At 47.9% G+C, this 25,947-nt stretch overlaps 1 protein-coding gene across 2 annotated transcripts in view; it reads left to right on the top strand.

The window, feature by feature from the left end:
* Positions 1-25,947, top strand: part of IRF5 (interferon regulatory factor 5) — an 82,043-nt gene that overhangs the window by 37,035 nt on the left and 19,061 nt on the right. For both annotated transcript variants that reach the window (XM_082254328.1, XM_082254327.1), the window contains exons 3-6: positions 9,804-9,993; positions 10,909-10,964; positions 15,883-15,916; positions 24,517-24,819. In XM_082254328.1, coding sequence (XP_082110454.1) covers positions 9,804-9,993; positions 10,909-10,964; positions 15,883-15,916; positions 24,517-24,819 — 583 coding nt within the window. The remainder of the gene's footprint in view (positions 1-9,803; positions 9,994-10,908; positions 10,965-15,882; positions 15,917-24,516; positions 24,820-25,947) is intronic.

Genomic DNA, 25,947 nt, shown 5'->3' with positions numbered 1-25,947 from the left:
GCTGCTCTAGTGTTTGGTCTGTCTCCAGTGCTGTCTCAAAGGTGGAACAACAAGTCCCAGCCAGCAGTCCTGTGGCAAACATGGACAGCTGCTGAGGCTCAACAGAAGTGGAGGCCACTGGGTCAGAACAAGGAGAGGGCCCGGAGACCTCCTGCTGCGGTTCGGTGACCAGGGCCTGCATCTCAGCTGCCTTTACAGCACTGTGAGTTACCACCAATATTGGCAATGCATCATCAATCCTCTCAATCATCATCATCTCAATCATCAATAGCATTATTTAAACAAACATCTGCTAACTTCACAGGCAAGGGATTCTCCTCTCCTTCCGTGAAAGGAGGAGGACTTTGCACCAACCCCCACTCCGGGTTGCCCAGATATTAAACCCACATCTGTACACATTACCTTGGGGAGTCCAGAGAGTTCCGTGGGGGTGTCCTCCGTGGGGACATATGAAACAAGGGTCCCTAAATCGGCACCCAACAACACAGCAGTGGGGATTTCCTCAGAGACTCCCACCTCTCTCATCCCACTTTCTGCGCCCCAATCTATGAACACATAGGCGCGGGGTATGCGGGAACAGGTGCCAGTTACAGTCCGGTTGCCTACGATGACTGGCTGCAAATTGGTGTTGGTTCCCTGAGGTTTCCCACTGACGAACAGCACGGCCGAATGGTTGCTGGCCGGTTGGCCAGATGATGTCGTTTTCTTCTGCTCAGGGCACTGCGTCCTGAGATGGCCGGGTTTTCCACAGGTGTAACATCTGCGGTTGTCAGTCAGGAATGGCTTGGCACCAGGAACTGCAGGTGCTGGCTGCTGAGGAACTTGGTTGGTAGGCGGAGGGAGGGTTGCAATGGGTGATTTCCCTCCCTTCGAGCCATACGGAGGAGCCTTGTGATGTTCAGATACCCGAGTGTGGATGTAGGTATCTACCAGTTCTGATGCTGCTGTTTGGGCAGAGGTTGGCTTCCATTCCAACACAAACTGTCTGACGTCTGTAGGACAGATGTGCAAGAGTTGATCTCCAATCATAAGATCTTCCAGGGACTCAAAAGAAATGGCTTTCAAGCCTTTAGTCCACTGCCGGAATGTGGTGCGTAAGCGACTTACCACGTCCATATATGAGTCCCCAGGCCCCTTTTGCATAAGCATCCAGGGCCTTGCCTTGCAGCCCTGGCGTCGGGTACCGGGCCCACTGTGCTTGGGGCAGATGGTACTGGCGGCAAGTCTTTTCAAACGACAGTAGATACACATCAATGTCACTGTCCTTTTCCAAAACTGGAAATTTGGCTGCCTGGCTCACAGGCAGAGAGGTGTCCCGGTGCTCTAGGGATCCGAGGTTCTGAGCCTGTCGCTGCGGCTGGAGCTTAGCCATCTCCAGGTTGTGCCGACGTTCAGCCTCTCTCTCAGCCCGACGTTCAGCGGCCCCTCTCTCAGCCCGACGTTCAGCGGCCTCTCTCTCAGCCCGGCGTTCTGCGGCCTCTCTCTCAGCCCGGCGTTCTGCGGCCTCTCTCTCAGCCCGGCGTTCTGCGGCCTCTCTCTCAGCCCGGCGTTCTGCGGCCTCTCTCTCAGCCCGGCGTTCTGCGGCCTCTCTCTCAGCCCGGCGTTCTGCGGCCTCTCTCTCAGCCCGGCGTTCTGCGGCCTCTCTCTCAGCCCGGCGTTCTGCGGCCTCTCTCTCAGCCCGGCGTTCTGCGGCCTCTCTCTCAGCCCGGCGTTCTGCGGCCTCTCTCTCAGCCCGGCGTTCCGCAGCCTCTCTCTCAGCCCGGCGTTCTGCAGCCTCTCTCTCAGCCTGGCGTTCCAGAAACTGCAGGTACACCATAGGATCCACCTCCTTGATATGTTGTAGTGTTTCCTGCATTCGAGGAGAGTCTATGCTGGTACAGGCAATCTGGGGCTGGTCTGCTCATGCTGTGGCTTGGAGGTGACTTCCAGTGGTACTCCAGTGTCAGTCTCTGCTGGCCCATCTTGCGAGGCCGTTCCTGAATCACTGGGCTCTGAAGTAACGGAAACCTCTTCTCCTGGTTCCGCCAGGTTCTGGCTTGCCTGGATATCATGCTCCTGCAGGGCATGAATCATTCCTTCACGATTTTTGCCACTGACGTCAAGTCCTCTAAATGTGCACTCCGCACTCAGTTCACTTTTGCTCATTTTCTTATATTCCGATAAACCAGGCATGTTTGCAAGCAGAAAAGATAGAACAGAAAGCAGAGATAGGAAAGAGCTGTAGAAAGTAGAGGTTGCTGTATGTCTCTTTTAAAAAAACAAAAAATATGCACCGGCTTGTCTCTAAGGACTGTTTTCTCTTGCGTCCTCTGACAGTCGTCGCCCCTCATATAGTCTTCACCAATGGGTATTGACCTCTTATCCATGGGAGCAAGCTAGGCATAAGACTTGTTAAAAAAAAACAAAACAATTTGCATAGACACACCTATAGGGGCTGTCCCACTGGTCCAATACCCCCCTGCTATCAGCATTCCAAACTCAGTTTGTCTTCTGCCTAGTTAGGAGTAAGATAGGCTTCCCTGTGCTGGGGCTACAGTCTCAGCCTTTCTTCTGTTTTATTACTTTTATTTTATGCCAAGTGTTTTCTTTACACTACTAGTTTTTTTATTTGTTCTGCGCTTAGTTAGTCGGATCTTCGGAAGACTACAGTGTTTGCGGAGCTGGGAATCGGACTGGTTGTACTAGAGCTTTACGGATTCCCAGCCCGCCATCAAGCGTTTAGCAGGCTGTGCGTACGCCCTGGCCTTGCAAACGACCTGTCCCTGTCCTCAGGGACAAAAGCCTGCGAGGTGGCCACCTCGCTAGGATGCCTCAACTGCAGTTTCCGTGCGTTGCTAGAATCCTGTTTGGCTGACTGCACCCCCACCGCATGGGGTGGGAGGCTTCCCGTTGCAGAGCGGCACCCACGCCATCATGGACCGGTGAGTACATTCTGTGTGGGGCCTCTGTTCTGGGGATGACAGTCTGCTGAGAGTCTGTGTTCTCCCTCATGTCTGTGTGTCTGGGACTCTCATTCTCTCCCGGTCCCTGCGGGGGCACTATCGCATCCAGGACGCTCTGTGGGGGGTCTGTCCCCTCTGGCACTGTTGTGTGTGTGTTTTTTGTGGGGTGCAGGCACGCATGTGAGAGCCGCTGTGGTGTACAACCGTGGGGCCGCCATTTTGGGTGTTGGCAGCTGCTCTAGCTTCAGTAAGGGCGATCAGCAGCCATTTTCTATGTAGTGTATCGCTCCCTTCAGGCGCCATCTTTTGTGTGGCAAGATGTTTTTTTTTATGCACGTGTTCGGCGGCCATTTTCCCGGAGCCTCCCATTGACTTCTATAGGCAACCATTTTTCCTTAGCCTGAGTTTTTACCTCTAGCGGTGTGACATCACTTCCTCTCTTCATGCAGCCAGATCGTTCAGCAAGCGTGGTAACTGTATAGCTACACATCTGGGGGTCTTTTTCTGCTGTTTTTCAGGGGATATTCCTTTGTTGTCAGTTATATTCCTTCCTGTGGGGTGCTTCAGTATAGTCCTTATTGCGGTGGGTTTCGCTGCGATCGCGATTTAAAGGCCCAGCGCCAAAAAAGTTTTTTTTTTTTATGGAGTCCCAGGACAGCAAATTCCCCCCAGCTCTGGTGGAAGATTCAGGTACGCCTGAATCATCTGCAATTACTGCTGCACTTGCGACTTTAGCGTCCAAAGTGGATTTTTTGCCATCTGAACGGGCTTCTAGAAAAAGGCCTAGGCTTTCTCACTCCTCTGATTCAGAATCTGATATGGTTGTTATGGACAGTGTACCCCCTGGGTCTCAGTCGGAAGGGGAGGCGGAGGATGAGGAGGGGGATGATTCCGCCCCTGGGACGGCCAGAGAACGCGCTGCTATGTCTGCGCTTATTACTGCTGTTAAGGATACACTACATTTAGAGGATGAGCCCAACCCGTCGGGTAAGCGGTCTTTTGGGACCCGTAGAACCCAGAAGGCGGCACAAGTGTTCCCTTGTCCCGTTGAGTTTCACGAAACGGTGAACGAACAATGGCGCAATTTGAAGCGCAATTTTGTGGTATCGAATCGGTTTCAGCTCCGTTATCCATTTGCGTCTCCTACGGATTTGCGCTGGTCCGTGGCCCCTAAAGTGGATCACACGGTGTCCAGGTTGAACAAGGCCACTCTTATGCCCGCGGAGGATTCTCAGGTGTTTAGGGACCCTACAGATAGGCGGATGGAATCTCTTGCTCACCACTCCTATATGGTGGCGGGTTCCATGATGAAACCTATTTTCGCCTCCGTCATGGTGTGTCAGGCTGTGGTAGACTGGGCCAAGGTGCTCAGATGCACCCTTGTGGCTGACTCCGCCCCTCCTGCTACTTTGGAGATGGTGGACCAGATTATTCAGGCTGTTCTGTTCCTGTGTGATTCGGCCTTGGATGAGGCCCCTTTAGCCGCACGACTGTCTGCTGTCAGGGTGCTGACCCGTCGCTTGGTCTGGCTGAAGAGCTGGTCGGCTGACCAGACTTCCAGAAAGACGGTGTCTGACATCCCTTATGCAGGGAATCGCCTTTTTGGGGACTCCCTGGACGAATTGGTTAAGGGGGGTCACTGGGGGCAAGAGCACTCTGCTGCCCCAGAATCCTAAGGGTAAGTTTTTCGGCGGTAAGCGGGGCCCTTCTTTCAAACTAAATCAGGGGCCCTTTTGTGCCTTCAAGGCACAGGACAAGGGCAAATCCTTCAAAGGCCATGGTGGCCAGAAGAAGCCTTGGGCGGGCAAGTCAAAAGCCGCCCGCGATGGCGCGGCGGCCCAGTCCGCCTCGACCTGAAGGGACGCCCTCATCCATTCCAGGGGTGGGGGGACATCTGCGCGGCTTTCTCGAACCTTGTCTGCGCCGGATTCCGGACAGGTGGGTTCAGGAAATCATTCGATCAGGTTACAAGATCGAATTCCTTTCGCGTCCAGCGGACAGATTCTTTCCCTCAAATCTTCGTTTGACCCCAGATCGTTTACAAGATCTTCATCGGGCGGTTCAGGATCTTCTCGTCCCGGGGGTTAATCATCCCGGTCCCGCATCGGGACAGGTTTCAGGGGGTTTTACTCAAATCTGTTCACTGTGCCCAGAAAGGAGGGCAGGTATGTCCTATTCTTGACTTGAAAGCTCTGAACCGCTTCGTGCGGGTTCAAAAATTCCGCATGGAATCCCTCCGCTCGGTGGTGGCCTCCCTGAGCCCGGGAGACTTCCTGGCTTCCATCAATCTCAAGGATGTGTATCTGCACATCCCCATATTCGAGGGTCATCAGAGATACCTCCAATTCGCAATCGCGGAGGAACACTATCAGTTTGTGGCGTTACCTTTCGGTCTTGCTTCGGCTCCAAGGGTGTTTACCAAAGTGTTGGCTCCTGTTTTGGCCCTGTTGCGGGCGCAGGGAATTGCAATCTTGGGCTATCTGGATGATCTCCTGTTAAGATCGAATGCCAGCCAGTGTCTGTTACGCGATCTGTCAACTACGGTTCAGACGCTGCAGGAGTTCGGGTGGGCCATCAATGTTCAGAAGTCGACTTTGTCCCCTTCTGTTCGCCTCCCTTACTTGGGGATGGTCCTGGATTCCGCCCAAGCAAAAGTTTTTCTGCCGGAGGACAAACTCCGGACTCTACAGAAGGAGGTCAGGTCCCTCAGGGACAACGAATCCATATCGCTCAAGACCTGCATGCGGTCCCTGGGATTGATGGTGTCAGCCTTCGAGGCGATACCATTTGCACAGTTCCACACACAATCTCTGCAAGCGGAGACTCTGGCCAGGTGGGACAGGCATCCTCATTCCTTGGAAAGGAGGATCTCTTTGAGCCACCAAGCCAGAGAGGATCTTCTGTGGTGGCTCCAGTTTCCGGCTCTGACGGAGGGAAAATCCTTCCGGCCGTTGTTGTGGACGGTGGTCACCACGGACGCCAGCCTGTCGGGCTGGGGTGGCGTTCTGGGCACTCTGCCCAGGGCACTTGGTCAGAGGAGGAATCCTCCCTGCCCATAAACATCTTGGAACTGCGAGCGATCAGACTGTGCTTGCTCCATTGGTCGGATCATCTTCGGGGCCGCCCTGTGCGGGTAAAAACGGACAACGCCACTGCGGTGGCTTACATCAATCACCAAGGGGGCACCAGGAGTGCCTGGGCGGCCCAGGAAGTGACCATAATTCTGTCTTGGGCCGAGACGCAGGTCCCAGCGATTTCGGCAGTCCACATTCCAGGTGTGGAGAATTGGCAGGCCGATTACCTGAGCCACCAGACCCTGGACCAGGGGGAATGGTCCCTACACCCGGACATGTTTCAGATGCTGTGTGCGCGATGGGGATCCCCGGATGTGGATCTGTTCACGTCCAGGCTAAAGAACAAGGTGGGAAGGTTCGTGGCAAGAACGCGCGATCCTCTGGTGGTGCCTTGGAATCCGTATGGTCTGATTTATGCCTTTCCCCCGATTCAGTTGTTGTCCAGGTTCCTTCGCAGGTTGGTCTTGGAAACCGAAGTTGGTGATTCTGGTGGCCCCCAGACTGTCCGCGCCAGTCTTGGTACGCGGACATCATGCAACTGGTCGTCGAGCCTCCAATGGCGGCTTCCGTTACGAGACGATCTGCTGTCTCAGGAGCCGATCTTCCATCCTGCTTTACAGTCGCTGGCTTTAACGGCATGGCTGTTGAAAGCCAGGTCCTGAGAGATCGGGGTCTCTCGTCCGCGGTCATTCCTACCCTGCTCAAGGCTAGGAAGGCCTCGTCCGGTAAGATCTATTACCTTACCTGGAAGGCTTATTTCGCCTGGTGTGAACCCAGGGGTGTCCATCCTCGCTCCTTTTTGGTAGCAAGGGCGTTGGCCTTCCTGCAATCTGGTGTGGACCAGCGTCTTGCGCTGACCACTGGCAATCCTTTTCCAGCGCCCCTTGGCGTCGAACTCTTTGATACGCACCTTTTATTTAAGGTGTGCGTCATTTTGGCTCCTCCTCGGAGGGCGCCTTTACCTCCTTGGGTTTTACAACGTCCTCCCTTTGAGAACATCAGGGAGATTCCTCTCCTCTGCCTGTGCTGTCACGGAAGGTTGCTTTCCGGGTGGCGATCACATCTGCTCGCAGAGTGTTGGAGTTGGCGGCCCTGTCTTGCCGCTCCCCTTACCTGGTTGTTCATAGGGATAAGGTGGTCTTGCGACCTAACCAAGTGTTCCTTCCTAAGGTGGTTTTCGAGTTTCACCTTAACGAGGATATTGTCTTGCCTTCGCTGTGTGCGAATCCTAAGGAGTTTGCATTGCATTCCTTGGATGTAGTCCGGGCAATCAGGGTGTACCTGTCGTCTACTGAATCCTTCAGAAAGTCGGATTCTCTTTGTTCTTCCCGAGGGCCCTCGGAAGGGTATGGCTGCGTCTGCGGCAATCATTTCGAAATGGATCAGACAGACAATTGTACAGGCCTATTCTATTAGGGAACGGATGCCGCCCTTCCCTGTCAAAGCACACTCTACCAGAGCAATGAGTGCGTCCTGGGCCTTCTGGTATCAAGCTTCAGTGGCCCAGGTGTGCAAGGCGGCGACTTGGTCGTCCGTGCACACTTTTTCCAAATATTACAAACTTGACGTTTTGGCATTGGCAGATGCCTCCTTTTGCCGCGAAGTCCTGTGCGCGGACGTGCCTTGAGGGGGACATGGCGTTTGCCTGTCCCTGTCTGTTGGGGTTGTTTTTCCCCTTTGTTTGATTTGCTTTGCTGGGATTGTTGCTCCTGTTGAGCTTTCTTGTTGCCCAGAGTTTACCTTTCTGGTTCCGATAAGGTTCCTTTCTCTGCCCTGGGTGCTGTGTTGCCTTTGTGAAAGTTGCGCTTCCCACCCCTCATGTCTACACTGCTTTGGGACATCCCATTGGTGAAGACTATTTGAGGGGCAGCGACTGTCAGAGGACGTAAGAGAAAACTGAATTTTTGTAAAATCTTACCGTAAAATTCCTTTCTCTGAGTCCTCTGACAGCCGCCGCCCCCGCCCCTCCTTTTGTTTTTTTTTTGGACTATTTACTGCTTGCTACCAAACTGAGTTGGGAATGCTGATAGCAGAGGGGTATTGGACCAGTGGGACAGCCCCATAGGTGTGTCTATGCAAATTGTTTTGTTAAGTCTTATGCCTAGCTTGCTCCTATGGATAAGAGGTCAATACCCATTGGTGAAGACTATACGAGGGGCGGTGACTGTCAGAGGACTCAGAGAAAGGAATTTTACGGTAAGATTTTACAAAAATTCAGTTTTCCACAAACGTTACAATCCTTCAGTGCAGAGCTAATTCCTAACAGTGCACTGAATGCTCTTAATGCAAGACTATCCCACGTACGCTGACAGCCAATATGTGACGGTGGTGGGTATCAGATCCCTGCCCTTCTCACTAACTCGTGACCAAGGACCAGGCAATCTCATACCCTGCCGTCACTTGCGTAACAATGCCACTCTCAGCTGCACCTGTCACAAAGAATTTCCAGCTTGTGGGACCACAATCTAGATGCCAGCCCTTTCACTGCCACCACCGCTACGTTATGAGCCCATTGGACGCTCTTAATTTTTGAAATACCAATTATGACTTTAGAATAATCATCTGTAACATGCACTGTCACCACAGACAGGAATGTTCAGAGGGTTTATTCTATACAGTAGCACTCTTCAAGAGACAGGTTCGTTGTTAGTTTGCATTAAGAGCTTAGGGACAAGATTAACACTTTTTCAAAATAAAGTTTAATAATAAAAAGGTTAAAATTGGTGCAAATAAAATATTTACAGAAAAGGTGTTTCAAAGAAATGAAATAATCCAGCAATTAGAAAAATAAGGTAGGATTGAGAAAATGAGAATACTTGCATTCAATGTCCTAAGTATTATCAGAGTTCAGAAGCTGAGCCAGTGTGATCGGTTCTCAAACTTGATAATGTTCCTTCTTGATGTTACTATGAGCACTCCCAACCCTAGCTAACGTGCTCATGTATGATCTTGTTCCGTTCGGGATTTTATTTTGTATTTAACTTTACACTTTCTACAGACCTATCTTGTTTGTGTTTAAAGTTATGAATTTGTGTGTGAATGTGTTCAATTAACAGAGCTCTTGAATGGCTCTGTTTTACGACCCATTAGCCATTATCCTTCTTTGCCCGGTTATGGCTTTACGACCGGCCTGAGTATCAGAACAGATATCCGTCCAGACCTCTTTTCAGATAACGGCTTGTTTGAAGTCAAAACTCTCTGCATTCCTAAGTTAATTGAGGTAGGGGGGGAGAGAAAATCACTGGGTATCTCTGGTCTGCCTGTCATGGCCGCTCTGACAAAAATGGTTGGTTGCTTGCGACAGCTTTCGTATATTCAGTGCAGGATATCATTACACCTCCCCCTTAGGTGGGTGCATAGGAGGGAGCCGCAATTTCCCTCCTGACGCAACAGACTCCTGCGGGCTCGTGCAGGATATCATTACACGGTAGAAGATGGTAGTGATAGTGGACAAAGCGAGGGGAGACCGGAAGGGACAGCTTTGATCTGTCAGCGCTGGAGAAGGGGGAAACAGTCAGGTGTGTCTGACTGCCATAATGGGTAAATATGCTTTAAATACTTGTACGTTATGATGAGTCCTAGAACTATAATTTCACTTTAAAGAAAGAAAAAAAAAGATCTTTTGGTGGGTAAATTTGTTTCCTGTTGGACAGACATACTCTGTCGATCATCAGTTGGTATCTTAGGGGTGCCCTGTTACTTGAGCACTGGCGCTAAAGGACACCTTCCTTGCAAAAATAAAAAAATGAACAGGTTTTCTTCCCTTTTTTTCTTTTTTCCTTTACAGGCCTGGGCAAAGGAAACAGGCAAATACCAAGAGGGGGTAGATGAACCTGACCCAGCAAAGTGGAAGGCAAATTTGCGTTGTGCTCTGAACAAGAGTCGAGAGTTTAAATTGTTGTATGATGGAACTAAGGAAACCCCCATGCAGCCATTCAAGATCTACGAGCTATGTGACCTCTCTGGGCAGAATGAAGGTACAGCTAAACAATAAAATTAGATAAAAAATCAGTTCTACACCTGTATCTTCAAAAAGAAAATATACTGTAAAAAGTTGTATCTCAAAATTTATACAGCATAGAGTATAACAAAAAGTATAGGAAGTAAAGTGTTATCAGCATTTCAGATATACAGAATATCTCCGAAACACACGGTTGTCAGAAGATGTGACTGGAGAATTTTCATACTTTAGCACAATCAAGACAATGCCATGAATAACTGGCAAACACACTGGCTGTATCTTGGGATCGGATGGGAACATCTAATCCAGAAAAATAATTCATCCCCTTTTAACATCTGTGTAGATTGCACTGTGAAGTGCCCATAGTTTTTTTTTTTTTTTTTTTTATTCCCAATCTGATCATAATCAGCTGGTTTGAGCAACAATCATCTCTTGGTCCATTTTAGCCTACGTAGCAGGCATCTTGAGAAAAGGGCTGTAGTCAAAACATTGACACTTATTACTCTTTTTCACTATCCTGCATTCACTTCTAAAGTAAATTTTATATTTTCACTGCATTCTTGTTTGTATGATACTTTGTCATTTTAATTCCAATTATTTGAATATATTCATCACTCTGTATTTTTACCAGCATTTTGGATATGCTGGCTTTCATTTCACTATTTGTTTGTATCAGATTTTGGTGTGTGCCCATAGCTTGTCTGTCCTTATGTTAGTGGTGCATCCTGTCATATTTTTATGTCTAGAATAACATAAATGTGTCATACTTTAAATTTATATTTCATTTTTGTGTTCTGCCTGACCAAAGTTTAGAAATGTATTCTCCCAAAGGGTCATGTTTATTTACAAATTATTTAAGCTGTTTTAAAACATGATTCAAAGTGAGGTGCCAAGGCCTGTATAATGTTGGCATTATCTTTTTGTATTTCAGATTCTTTACCTGTGGAAGCCTTGCCTGATGAACCTACAAGCGATGATGAGAAAGAAGTAGGAGTGCTTTTTTTTTTTTTTTTTTTTTTTAAACGAACCATTCTCAATTCTGCTATTACCATTTATATACAAGTTAAACATACTGGCACAGTCCAACCGCTGAACAATAGTGTGGAGAGCGGTCAGATATTGCTGATGCTGGGCTTACAGTAGCAATTATATAAAAAAAATACAACCAAACTGTACACAACACCAAATATGCAATCAATCGACTAGGCAGTGGTGGTCAACTTGAGAACTTTAGAGGGGCTTAAGTGCAAACTCCGACATTTCCAAAAGGAATTTAATGGTCAATGGCAGTGCTGTAACCCCACCCCCCTAACCCCCTCCTTTGTGCATCTGGACAGTTCTGAGGAAGTTTGCCTCCCCGGTATTTTGGTGCTCAGGATACCCCATTAGCCCACATGCTTGCCATCTCCAGCTGCGCGCCATAATTTTTCTTGTGCTACTTTATCTCCTTCTTCAGCTGGACTTCACCGTCTTATCAGGTTGTCCTAAGTTGCCAGAATCCTGGAACCTCTTGTTCATGAGGGGACTTGGCTTCAGGAGTTGTACACAAATTTACACACATTTCTTCAGCAAAATGCTACATTCTTGGATACTATTGAACATCTTGTGGTATCTGGTGCCCCTCAACATTCCACCTTTCCTTCCCTTTCAAGGACCTGACCTCCTGTGTCCTTCTGAGGCACCTACTATTTCTTGAAGCACTGGATTTTATGTGTATCCTAGTGCCTTTTAAATGACACCCCTAATATGGAACTCTCAGATGGCCTTCCATGAAGAGGGTCAGTATTTTTGGACCCTTTTTATTCAAAGCCCTTCTGAAGGTTTTAACACCTTCAAGGTTTGACTGGATAGGGCCTTACAGGTGTCTAGTGTTAGTAACTTCACAAACTCACTTCAGGTGTCTAATATTGGTAACTATTGGTCCCCAATGTTTGAGGCTGTTTCGCTCAAATCCATGCTAAGGAGGTTTACACCCCGTGGGTCAGTAGACCCATCAACTGTCATGAAAATTCCCTCTTTTTCTCCTTTAGGGGCTTGTATTGTGTTGATTGAATACCCTCCTAACATCATAATCCCTCCTTTTATTGTTGGACGCTTGTTTATTTTCAGTATTTCCCCCCTATTCTGGGGGTCTGGACCCAAGCCAGACATCCACATGGTCTCTATGGACATGAAATTCCCTGGCATGACACAAGTCTCCTTGGGTACATGGGGTGGTGTGTGTGTGTCCTTCTTCTCTGTCTCTCCTTCTTCTCTGTCTCTCCTTCTTCTCTGTCTCTCCTTCTTCTCTGTCTCTCCTTCTTCTCTGTCTCTCCTTCTTCTCTGTCTCTCCTTCTTCTCTGTCTCTGTCTCTTTCTCTCCTCCTCTGTCTCTGTCTCTCCTCCTCTGTCTCTGTCTCTCCTCCTCTGTCTCTCTGTCTCTCTGTCTCTCCTTCTCTGTCTCTCTGTCTCTCCTCCTCCGTCTCTCTGTCCTTTATTCAGGTGGATGTTCTTTGTGGCTAAGGTTTCTGCTTCTCACACCACAATATTGATGCTTCGCTGGACCATGCTGAGTCAGGAGATTCCTAAAACCATATTCTGTACTCAAGCTTCCATTAAGTTTAATAATACAACGATCAGTCCCTCCCCTCCTGCTAGGGTACAACTCTGGAATCTGACCTGTCCTTTCTGCCCCAAATCCACATGCTGTCCAAATCTTATGAACTTCACCTCTGTAACATACTCCCCTTTCTAACCAATTAAACCACCATTCATTCACTCCCTTGTTATCTCTCGTCTTGATTATTTCAACTCCCTTCTCATAGGCATAACTCTACACAGGCTATCTACCCTTCAGTGTAGCATGAATTCTGCTGCCAGACTCCTCTACCTTACCATCCACCTAATGTCCACCAACTCTCTCTGCAAATCACTCCACTGGCCTCCAATCACCCAAAGAAGTACATTGAAAATATTAACAAAAAATACAAAGCTATTTAAATGTTTGCCCTAAGCTGCAACACCAATCGTGTCTCAATATATCACCCAAACCATCCTCTCCGCTTCTCCCAAGATCTCCTGCTGCTCTCTTGTCTCATCCTCTCATGCTCACTCCAAAACGTCTGCAGAGCCTCTCTCATCCTCTAGAACAGCCTTTTTTAACCAGGATGCCCAGGCACCCTGGGGTACCTTGAAGTTTTTTCAGGAGAGCCTTGGCAAAAGGCCTAAAAATTTATCAAAAATTGTAGACAAACCAGCAGGTGGATCAAGCCTGCCATTTAGTTACACAAAGCCATGGATTTCCACAGCTTTCACAGCATCCTTGTTTGACCCTCCCCTGCTCCTCTCCCTAAGCAGTGAGGTCACATTAGCTGACCAATGAAGAGAAACACTGGAATACTAGTCGGTACCAGTGTGCAAAAGTATTTTTGCTTTGGAAGAATAAATCCCCTCTAACATTGGGTGTCCCAAGTGTAGATGTTGCTGCATTGTGTAAAGCTATTAGATTGTTTTTTTACATTTTTAGAATAGGGTGCCTCGAGACTGTCCATAATTTTAAAGGGTACCTTGACTGAAAAAAAGTTGAGAAACACTGCTCTATAACCCCTTACCTCAATCGGTTTGGTTATCTCCCACTCTATCCACCTTCAGGTGATCCTTGAAAACTAATTTCTTCAGGAAAGCCTATCCTGCCTCCACCTAACAACTGAACTTTTAATTCTTCTGTCAGCTACTTCCTCAGTTTATTAACTTTTGTACCACTTGCTCCTACCGTTTTAGATTGTAAGGTCTCATGAGCACGGCTCTCCTAACCCTTTTGTTATGAATTGTATTAAAAACTGTACTGTCTCACTTGTATAATAGTGTTCCGCAAACTTTTGGCACTATATAAAGCCTGTATAATATTATTCATCATAATAAAGCAGGACCATGTTACCGAATGGGCAAGCTGGGAAGTTGCCTGGGGGCCCAACTTGCCCGGGGCCCCACCTGCCCAGCGACACAGCCCCAGCCAAGCATTAGTTCTGATTCCTGTGTGCATCCTGCTGCCAAACTTAGCAGAGGCCATCGCCTGATGGCCCTGCGCTTCTGTCAGGCCACTTGGGCCGTGGAGGGGGAGCCCACAACTGCAGGAATGCCTGTCTGCCTGCACGGGAACAGGCGCACACACAGGACAGTTGAGTCAGACTCTGTCTGCGTGTGTGTGTGTTCAACGGACCCAGCTTCCAAACTTGGAAGGTGTCATTATCCTGGCACTGCTGTACCGATAAATAAAGGTTTATCGATTATTTGCCATTTTATTCTCGTGGGTGATTGTGTAGGCAGGGCCCCAGTGCACTGCATTGCCTGGGGCCCTTTAGTCCCCGTTCACACTAAGGCGACCTGTGAGGCGACCTGGTCGCCTCACAGGTCGCCGTAGGTCGCCTTCCATAGGGAAGCTGCGGACCGTTCTAATAGGAGCGACACAAGTCGCTCCGACTTAGAAAAAGGGTCCGGAGCTTCTTTGGGGCGACCCGGAGCGACCGTCATAGACTTCAAATGTTATGAAGTCCGTGCCGGCCGCTCCGAGGTCGCGGCGCGCTGCTCGCACCGCGACCTCGGAGGTCGCCCCCCCCCCCCAAGTCGGATCGCCCCTGTGTGAACGGGGCCTTAATGCTCTTAAGATGGTACTGTAATAAAGGTTAGGTAGATCTGTACTGTTCCTCTATCAGAACTGTTCCTCTGTCAGATCCCAGTGACACATATGGGTGTTAATATGGATAAGTTCCTCCTTCTTTGCAAGACTGGTTGTCTGGACAGTCAACCTCAGTGTTATCATGGAACCTTCTTTCAATGAAGGATGGGAAGTAAAAGCCTTCATATGTGGATTTTGTTGTGTGTTTTTTTTTTTTTTTTCTTTTTCTATAGACCTGTTTTGTTTTTTTGGGAACTTGTTCACCTGAAGATTTGTCCCAGTGTTTTTTTGTTGATCTACTTCTTGTTTCACCTGTTCTGGTGTGGTGTTTTTTTTTTTTTTTTTTTTTTGGGGGGGGGGGGGGGTTTACAGCCTGTCATTTGTTTAAGGCTCAGTTTTCCTTTGAGGGAGCTAATCACAATGCTGATACTGAATGAATGAGACCACAAGACATACAAATCCTTTGGCAGGTAAAACTGTTCTCATATACACTATATTAACAAAAGTTTTGGTATGTCTGCCTTAACCACTTCAATACCGGGCACTTTTCCCCTTTCCCGCCTAGGCCAATTTATAGCTTTTAGCACTGTTGCATTTAATTGTGCGGTCCCTTTTGGTAATATGGTATAAGGATCTTACGTTTTAGGCGGAGTACAGCTTTAAGATGTTGAGAATCGGTATTCCATAAACTCATTCTAAGGTGCAGAAAGTTACCCATACACTCTTAACAATGTTCTTTGTCACTTGAAGGTTTAGAAAATGTTTCTGGATTTTGCAGTCAGCCTCCTTTACGGTGGTACAAGCCGAAGAAAGATGAAAAATGTTTAGCACAGTTTTCTTCCCTCCTCTGGGCTCTGCTCAGCAGAAGCTGTGTTAGAAGTTCTCTGTTTTAGTGATTGGCTGGAGAGGATACATATTTATGACTCAGTTGCTGACTTTTTATACTGAGCTTCCACAACAGTAGGAAACGGATGTAATTAATATCCATAGTTTACGAACACCTGCAGAGCACAGAAATGTAAACCACCTAGCTATAAAAGGCTCACAGAATTAAACTAGTAAGACTTTTGCTTAAGGCACGGTCTCTACATCAGCATTGAGCAATACCATTGATTTCTTATTGGGTGTATTTATGGTTTCTGGCATGTTTCAGTTTAGAACCTACTGATCTTAATTAACCATATTTTATTTTGACACTTAAGACATGGGGGTTAGTATGCATGTTATTCATATCTGTATATTTTCTGTGCAGATCAGCCACATGTTCCCAATGCTTGAAATTCATGGTGAGTATATACTCTTCCTGGACTTTTGATGGTAATGTCTAACCATAATGTGTATATGGGCTCACTGGCCACTTTATTAGGTACACCTTGCTAGTACAGGGTTGGACCCCCTTTTGCCTTCAGAACTGCTTTTTGTGGTATAGATTCAATAAGGTGTTGGAAACATTTCTCAGAGATTTTACCATCACGCACTTGCTGCAGATTTTTCGGTGGCATATCCATGATGCAAATCTCCTGTGCCACCACATTCCAAAGGTGCTCTATTGGATTGAGCTCTGGTGACTATGGAGGCCATTTGAGTACAGTGACCTCATTGTCATGTTCAAGAAACCAGTGGTGAGATGATTTGTGCTTTGTGACATTGTGCATTATCCTGCTGGAAGGAGCCATCAGAAGATGGGTACACTGTAGTCCTAAAGGGATGGACATGGTCCGCAACAATACTCAGGTAAGCCGTGACTTTAAAAGATGCTTAATTGGTACTAAGGGGCCCAAAGTGTGCCAACAAAACATCAACACCATTACACCACCAGCCTAAACTATTGAAACAAGGCAGGATGGATCCATGCTTTCATGTTTATGCCAAATTCTGACGCTACCATCTGAATGTTGCAGCTGAAATTGAGACTCCTCAGACCAGGCATCGTTTTTCCAATCTTCTATTGTACAATTTTGGTGAGCCTATGCCTCAGTTTTCTGTTCTTTGCTGACAGGAGTAGTACCTAGTGTGGTCTTCTGTTGCTGTAGCCCATCTGCTTCAAGGTTCGATGTGTTGTGCATTCAGAGATGGTATTTTGCATACCTTGGTTGTAACAAGTGGTTATTTGCATTACTGTTGCCTTTCTATCATCTCAAACCAGCCTACTCATTCTCCTCTGACATCAACAAGGCATTGTCATCCACACAACTGCCACTCACTGGATATTTGCTCCTTCTTCTTTTTTTTTTTTTTTTGAACCATTCTCTGTAAACCCTAGAGATGGTTGTGCATGAAAATCCAATTAAATCAGCAGTTTTTGAAATACTCAGACCAGCCCATCTGGCACCAACAACCATGCTACTTTCAAAGTCACCCAAATCCCCTTTCTTCCCCATTCTGATGATCGGTTTGAACTCCAGCAAGTTGTCTTTACCACATCTAGATGCCTAAATGCATTGAGTTGCTCCCATGCGATTGGCTGATTAGCAATTTTTGTTACCAAGCAATTGAACAAATGTACCCAATAAAGTGACCGGTGAGGGTAAATTATTTTTATTTTTTTTGTTTTAAATACCTAGATAGATATATAGATAGATAGATAGATAGATAGATATATATATATATGTCTAAATCTGTGTTAGTGAGCACTTCTCCTTTGCCGAGATAATCCATCCACCTCACAGATGTGACATATCAGAATGCTTATTAGACTGCATGATTATTGCACAGGTGTGCATTAGGCTCTCCACAATAAGAGGCCACTCTAAAATGTTCAGTTTTATCACACAGCACAATGCCACAGATGTCGCAAGTTTTGAGGGAGCGTGCAATTGGCCTGCTGACTGCAGGAATGTCCACCAGAGCTGTTGCCCGTGAATTGAATGTTCATTTTTCTATTATAAGCCATCTCCAAAGGTGCTTCAGAGAACTTGGCAGTACATCCAACCGGCCTCACAACTGCAGAGCACGTGTAACCACACCAGCCCAGGACCTCCACATCCAGCATCTTTACCTCCAAGATCGTCTGGGACCAGCCACCCGAACATCTGCTGCAACAATCAGTTTGTATAGCCAAATCATTTCTGCGCAAACTGTCAGAAACCGTCTCAGGAAAGCTCATCTGCATGCTCGTCGTCCTCGTCGGGGTCTCGACCTGACTGTAGTTCGTCGTCGCAACTGACTTGAGTGGCCAAATGCTCACATTCGATGGCGTCTGGCACTTTGGAGAGGTGTTCTCTTCACGGATGAATCCCGGTTTTCACTGTACAAGGCATATGGCAGACAGCGTGTATGGCGTCGTGTGGGTGAGCGGTTTGCTGATGTCAATGTTGTGTCTCGAGTGGCCCATGGTGGCTGTGGTGTTATGGTATGGGCAGGCATATGTTATGGACAACGAACACCGGTGCATTTTATTGATGGCATTTTGAATGCACAGAGATACCGTGACGAGATCCTTAGGCCCATTGTTGAGCCATTCATCCACGACCATCACCTCATGTTGCAGCAGATAATGCGTGCCCCATGTTGCAAGGATCTGTACGCAATTCCTGGAAGCTGAAAACATCCCAGTTCTTCCATGGCCAGCATATTCACGGGACATGTCACCCATTGAGCATGTTTGGGATGCTCTGGATCGAAATATGACAGCGTGTTCAGGTCCTGCCAATATCCAGCAACTTCGCACAGCCATTGAAAAGGAGCGGACCAACATTCCACAGGCCACAATCAACAACCTAATCAACTCTATGCAAAGGAGATGTGTTGCATTACGTGAGGCAAATGGTGGTCACACCAGATACTGACTGGTTTTCGGACCCCCCCAATACAGTAAAACTGCACCTTTGTTAGAGTGGCCTTTTTTCTCTGTCGCTCATTGACAGACGTAGTCCTCGTTGATTAATAACAACTCGGGTTATACTGCCCTCTACAGGAGTAGGACTAGACAGGAAAGAAACGTTCTGGCCACACCCTAGGGGCAGTCCCAGAGGGTATATCCTCTCACTTCCTGCTACAGCAAATCAGTTTTTTTCTGTCTAGTTAGGAGTAAGGACCTAGATGCCTTGATAGGATCTTCGGTCCTGGCAGGATTTTTTTCTTAGAAAGAGATTTTTTAGACAGCTCTTTTCTCCAGTTTCCTGTGAGATCTTCAAGCAAGTAAGCTGGGACTGGGCGACGGGCTGGATGTTGAGATCCAGTGGTCACCCCAGTTCAGCCTACGAGCGCGTGCAGGCCATAGCTCCGCGCTGGGTCGGCCGCGACATAGTCCCACTGGACAGGGACTGACCCTGCGAGTTAAACGTCTCGCCTGGACGCCAATGACCAACAGAGTCACGGCATCCATATTGGTCGACAGCCCCCCCTCCCCGGTGGAGAGGGGTTCTGTCAGGAGTTGGCGCCCGCCTGGTTCCGGTATGGTGAGTAGTATGTTCCCCCTCTCCCCCTGTCGGGTTTGTGGTGGACGCGGGCCCCTCTCTGGGATGGTAGGATGGATCTCCCCTCTATCCTATAATAAGTCACAGATCCCCCAATTTGAGTGTGATTTTTGTGAAAAATAACCAGGAGGCTTGGTTTGGGAGCTGACGATCTAAAGTCATTGTAAGTCTGTAAGGATGACTGAAGTCAGTAGCAGCACTAAAAGGGGCGTTATTATTGAAGTAAGAGGTATCCTACCTGTCAGAGGTACACAGGCTGATGCCTATGCCTGAGTACTGCAGTCCAGATCGCCATTCCTCCAGCTTCCACGGGCTGCACAGCACTGTTTTGTGGCATCTCCCGACGACCCACGGACCGCATGCGGCCCGCCAGGGTCCTGTACCGTCGGCCAGGCTTATCACCATCCAGGGTGAAGTTTGTGGGGCCGATGCACTCCCGCAGGCCGCTAGGCCGAATACAGCATCCCGCAGGCCGCTGCTAGCCGCCGCTATCCTAACAGGCCGCCGCCATTGTCTTGCAGATCACACGAGGCCGCCATATTGGCGTAGCCTCGTGTCTCCAGCATGGGGGCGGCCATGTTTGAGGTGACCAAACACCTCGTGGAGCCAGGGGGAGGCGCCGGAAGGCGTGTTAAGGGGCGGAGCCGCCTCCTTTTCCCAGGAAAAAGGGCCAAAGACTTCCTGTCTGTAACAGGACAGCACTGAGCAGGCTGATAGAAAACTTTTGTGCATCAGGGATGAGCCTTGGGGTCTCTCTCTCTCTCTGTGGGGTCCAAAAAGGCAGGTAACACTGAGGGGCGCTGTTGCGCTGGGGGATTACAAAAAAACAAAAAAAAAAGAAGAAAAAAAAGTTTTTTTACTTTGTCATTTTTTTTTTTTTTTTTTTGTCGCTGGCAAATGTCTTGTATAATCATTGACCCTGCCGCATATGTATCCCCACCTGATCCCCTCAAGGTGGCCGCAGGACCCTCCAGTACCCCACTTGTTTTAATGCATTTTCGGCAGTTTTGGAGTCTTTGGTATCCCGGGTGGAGGTGGCCTGTCAGGGACGGGGGTCAAGAAGCGACCCCCCGCCTACCCCTATTTTTTATCTGATACTTCAGATACGGATTCGGAGCTGGTCAATGCAGCTGCAGGTCCCTCTTATGGGGCTGTTGTCTCAGGTAATGTCTCCTCAGCAGTGAGGAGAACGTTTCTGCCTCCGCCATAGCACAAGAGTGGTGGATGCACTAGTTGTGTCCGTCCGGGAAACCTTTAGTCTTGAGGTTACACCGGCAGAGGTAGCTGAGACTGAGATTCCTTTTTGGTACTTGTTAGCCTACCAAAAAGGGCGAAGGATTTTCCTTTACCCAAATGGGGTCGTTTTAAAACGAACCCCTGCTATTTCCAAACGCATGGCTAGGCGCTATCCGTTTGAGGAATCCCTCTTTAAAAGGATAGACGGTACCACCTGTAGTGGACTCACCAATTTCCAAATAAAGCCACCATTATCCCGTTGGAGGACGCTGCGTCCTTTAGGGATCCGGTGAATCGAAAAAGTGGAAGCGGAATCCCGCGTCATTTTTTCCCTGATGGGGTCAACCCTTAGGCCAGTGGTTGCCATTTAGTTTGGTTGAGATTATAAAGGATCTCACTAGGGGCAAGAGCACGGTCTTGCCACAGACTGTTAGGATAAAAGGACCTCGTAACTAACGAGGACCTTCCTTTTCTGCTCATAAAGAGTTTGTTCGTTCCGCGAGGGCGGGCGATAAGGCGAAACCCTCCAAACCCCCTTCAGAGGGTTTTCAAAGGGGCGCTGGTCGGCTAAACAAAAAGTCCGGCTCAGCCAAGCCTGAAGAATACAGCCTGATGCGCCCCTACCCATCTCTGGGGTGGGGGGATGGCTTCACCAGTTTCCGGATCCATGGCTTGCCAGAACCCCGGACTAAGGGGTTCGCAAGGTCATACGGTCAGGATACAGGATCGAGTTTTCGATCACTTCCACCGGTGCGATTCTTCCCTTCTAACATTGAACGGTTTCAGGGGGTTCTATTCGAACCTGTTCACAATGCCCAGGAAAGAGGGCAAGGTGCGTCCAATTTCTGGACTTGGGGAAAGATGGAGTCCATCCGAACAGTGGTGGCCTCCCTGCATCAGGGGGATTTCCTGGCGTCCATAGACATTTAGGATGCCTATCTTTATATCCCCCATCATCGCAGGACATCAGCGTTTTCTTCGCTTTCCCAAAGATCATCCCTGGTTCCTTGCGGAGAAACTCCAGAAGGTTCAGTCAACGATTCGGATGTTGCTGTCCATCAATTGGCTGGGACTGATGGTGGCCTTCTTAGAGGCAGTACCGTATACCCAGTCTCCTACCCGAATTCTCCTGAAGGAGATTCTTTTCTAATGGAATCAGAATTCCGATTCCCTGGACAATCGGATCCGGTTGAGAGAGCAGACCAGGGAGTCTCCGATGCTCAACCAGGGGAAGTCATTCCTTCCGATAGTATCCAGGTTACCAATAAGAGTATCGGAACTGAGAGCGATCAGATTTTGTCTGATTTACTGGACCGAGCAGCTCTAGAGCAGCCCGATTCGGATCCAATTGCACAATGCCACGGTCGTGACTTATGTCAAGAAAGGGGCACTTAGAGTGTCCTGGTGGCCATCGAGACGACTAGCATCTTTCGTTGGACGGAACGGTTTGTTCCGGATCTCCCCGCAGTGTTCACTCCCGGGGTGGGAAATCGGCAGGCAGATTATTTCAGCTGTCAGATTCTGGATCAAGGGGTATGGCCTCTTCATCCAGAGGTTTTTCACTAGCTGTCCCTTCATTGGGGCACCCCGGATGTGGATCTGTTGGCACCTTGGCTCAACAGGAAGGTGCGGAGGTTTGTAGCTCGCACCCGCGATCCTCTAGCGGACGCAGCAGAAACGCTGATCGCCCCGTGGGGGCAGTATCGGCTACGGCATGCCTTCCATCCTCTCAAGTTACTGCGGGAACTTCTTCGCAGGATAGAGATGGAGGGAATTCCAGTTATTCTGGAAATTCCAGACTGACCTCGTCGAGCCTGGTACGCCGACTTGGTGAGACTAGTCGCGGACGCTCCTTGGAGACTTCTCTCAGGGAGGATTTGCGGTCTCAGGGACCGATCTTCCATCTTGCTTTACAATCGCTGGCTTAATGGCCTGGCCATTGAGACCCAGGTACTGAAGGACAAGGGAGTGTCAGCTTCAGTTATTCCTACCTCTAGTTAAAGTTAGGAAAGCAACTTCCAGCACATGGAAGTCTTATATTGCGTGGTGTGAATCTCTTGGATTTCCCCCACATACCTATTCGGTGACCCGAATCTTGGTCTGTCTGCAACAAGGGGTTGAGCAGAAACTGTCCTTGAGCACTATCAAGGGTCAGGTTTCAGCGTTAGCAATCTTCTTTCAGAAACCTTTGGCTAATCATTCCTTGGTGCGGAATTTTATCCAGGGGGTGTGACATCTGGCTCCGCCAGTGCGTGCACCCTTACCGCCTGGGATCTTAATTTAGTGTGGTCGGTTCTTCAGAAACTTCTCTTTGAAGATATTAGGGAGATTCCCTTGCTTACATTATCCCGGAAGGTGGCCTTCTTGGTGGCCATTACTTCTGCACGCAGGGTGTCAGAACTGGCCGCATTATCTTGTCGTTCCCCATATCTGGTGATTCATAGGGATAAGGTGGTTCTTCTTCCGAATCCATCCTTCCTTCCTAAAATGGTTTTCAGAGTTTTCATCTGAATAAAAATATTGTGTTACCTTCCCCGTGTCCTAAGACTAGCCATCCTTGGGAGTTTGCATTACACTCCTTGGATGGGGTTCAGACAATCCGGGTACACTTGACTACTACAAACTTGTTTCGTAAGACGGACTCACTTTTTGTGATCACGGATAGCCCTAGAAGGGGGTTGCCTGTGTCTGCCGCGACCATATCTAGATGGACCAGTCAGACGGTGGTACAGGCTTATTCTATTAAGGGTCGGAATCCTCCGTTCCCTGTTAAGGCGCACTCTACTCGGGCGCCTAGTGTTTCCTGGGTCTTCCGCCATCAGGCGTCAGCGATCCATGTTTTCAAGGCGATGACTTGATCGTCGGTTCATACCTTTACATCATTTTATAAAGTTGATGTGATGGCATCGTCAGATGCCTCTTTTGGCCGCAAGGTTCTGCAGGCCGCAATCTGAGGAGACTGTTGGTCTACCTCAAGGGTTTGTTGGGTTTTTCAATTAGGTCTCATCTTTTTGCTCGATGAGTCCTTGATGCTTCTGGTTGGCTCCGGTTGGGCCTTCTGGATTTTGATTTCTGTTATCCCACCCCTCATTTGTGGTACTGCTTTGGGACGTCCCGAGTTGTTATTAATCAACGAGGACTACGTCTGTCAATGAGCGACAGAGAAAAATGAATTTTTGTAAAATCTTACCGTAAAATCCTTTTCTCTTAAGCTCATTGACAGACGTAGTACCCGCCCCTCTGTTTTTGAGTTGGGTTGGGTTAAATTCTCTAAACACTGCTTTGTGACATAACTGATTTGCTGTAGCAGGAAGTGAGAGGATATACCCTCTGGGACTGCCCCTAGGGTGTGGCCAGAACGTTTTCTTTCCTGTCTAGTCCTACTCCTGTAGAGGGCAGTATAACCCGAGTTGTTATTAATCAACGAGGACTACGTCTGTCAATGAGCTTAAGAGAAAAGGATTTTACGGTAAGATTTTACAAAAATCCATTTTTATTATGGCCAGTCTAAGGCACACCTGTGCAATAATCAGTCTGTCTAATCAGCATCCTGATATGTCACACCTGTGAGGTGGATGGATTATCTCGGCAAAGGAGAAGTGCGCACTAACACAGATTTAGACAGATTTGAACAATATTCAATATGTGAGAGAAATAGGCCTTTTGTGTACATAGAAAAAGTCTTCGATCTTTGAGTTCAGCTCATAAAAAAATGGGGGCTAAAACAAATTTTACTTTAGATAAGCATAGTAAAGAGCGTGTGTTTTCAGTCTCTTGATGTGCAGTAAAGATGCGTTTTCTAGTCTTTTGATGTATACCTTATCCCTGCAATGACTAATGCTGACTGAGAGAAAATGGGGTTTAGTTAGGACTGAAATAACTAGCACTAAAGAAGAGGTAAGAACAGAGGGGGATCCCGAATCCAGAAAATAAAACAAGTTGTAGTGGTGCTGAACTACTGATAGATGTCAATATACATTAGAACATCAATAACATAATGCAGGTCAATACAGTATCAGAAAAATGCAACATAGGTGGGGCTATATAGATAGGTCAATCTAGAGAGAGTAAGAAAAATAAGTCTTCTATATTTATCATACTTGTAGCACATTTAGAATAGCAGATTGTAAAGGCCAAGTCGCAAAGAAAATTGCAGTACCATCCTGATATATTATTGGTGAAATATTTGTATTTTTTTCTCTAACATATGTTTTTTGAAAATTTGTTTTCAGATGCACTTCCTCCTTATACCTGGCCCAAGTCTGAACCTGTTTTTAGTTCCTGTTCAAATCTTATACAGTCCAACCTTGCACTAGTTGATTCTGTGCCCTCGGCATCTCCTGTTATATACACTGGTGTGGAGCTGTCACCACAAGGCTTGGTACCACAAACTGTAGTAATGCCCCATCCAGAGCTGGTTGCCCCAACAGGTCTGGAGACCACCCAGAATGCAGAGCTTCCTATACCAGGAGTAATGCCTACACCTGTTGAGCAGGGGATTCCAGGCTTACTCATTAGTCCACAGATGCTGCCATGTAAGTACAGCAGAAGTCAGTATATATGTGCCATTCTTTATTAAGCTGCAATGCATTTATAGCCGGTTAAAAGACATAATGAAATATTCTAAGGCCACTTAAGCATACTCTAAAGCCTAAGAATCCCAAGGTTTCTGTAGATTAGCTGAAGTGGAGAGGGGTGCAGATGATGTAATCGGGGCCGGTGCTAGACTATTTTGCGCCCTAGGCAAGACTAGCTACTTGCACCCCCCCCAAAAAACACTGTACACATTGCCCCCCTTCCTGCACATAATGCCCCCCCCCCTGTAACCCTACACTGCCCACCCTGTATACACTGCCCTCTTTAATCCTACACCTCCTTTCCTGTACACACTGCCCCCCCCTCCCTGCTCACTCTTCCCCCCTTTAACGCTACACCCCCTTCCTGCACACACTGCCTCCCTTTAATGCTACATCCCCTTTAACCCTACACCCTCTTCCTATACACACTGCCCGCCTCTCTAGAGGTGACATCCATCGGGGATGAGGAGGTGACAGGGGAGGAATGTGGCACTGGCCATGGCTGCGCCCTAGGCGACTGCCTAGTTCGCCTAGTGGTTGCACCGGCCCTGGATGTCATCTCCACCTCAGCCAGATGAATCACTTTTTCATGTGAAAAAATTGATCTGAACATTTTCAACAGAGTTGACTGACTTATCATATAACTTTGTATCTGCAGTCATTCTTCTGGTTTTAGATTGTCACTCAAATACACCATCATCCTTCTATAGGACAACTGACTAAGTTTAATATGTTCAGCTAAAATTTCAGAAACCGCTTTATGCTGGCCATAGACGGTCCGAGATTTGAACCTTGTATTGGTAGGCTGATCGATCCATCATCTTTGGTATAACCAGCCTGTTTGGTTTTTCATGGCATTTATTGCCAGCGGCTACAGCCGTTGGCAGTAATCACTGTGGGGTTGACTTATTAAAACTCGAAAGTGCAAAATCTGTTGTTTCTCTGTATAGAAATCAATTAGCTTCCTTTTTTTGTCAAAGCTTAAAGGAGTTGTGAAGTCACAAGGTTTTTTATCCTAATGCATTCTATGCATTAAGATAAAAAGCCTTCTGTGTGCAGCAGCCCTCGTCAGCCCCCCTAATACTT

The sequence above is a fragment of the Pelophylax lessonae genome, assembly GCF_965119305.1.
Source record: "Pelophylax lessonae genome assembly, chromosome: 4".
Lineage (NCBI taxonomy): Eukaryota > Metazoa > Chordata > Amphibia > Anura > Ranidae > Pelophylax > Pelophylax lessonae.
This window is presented reverse-complemented; position numbering and strand designations above follow the sequence as displayed.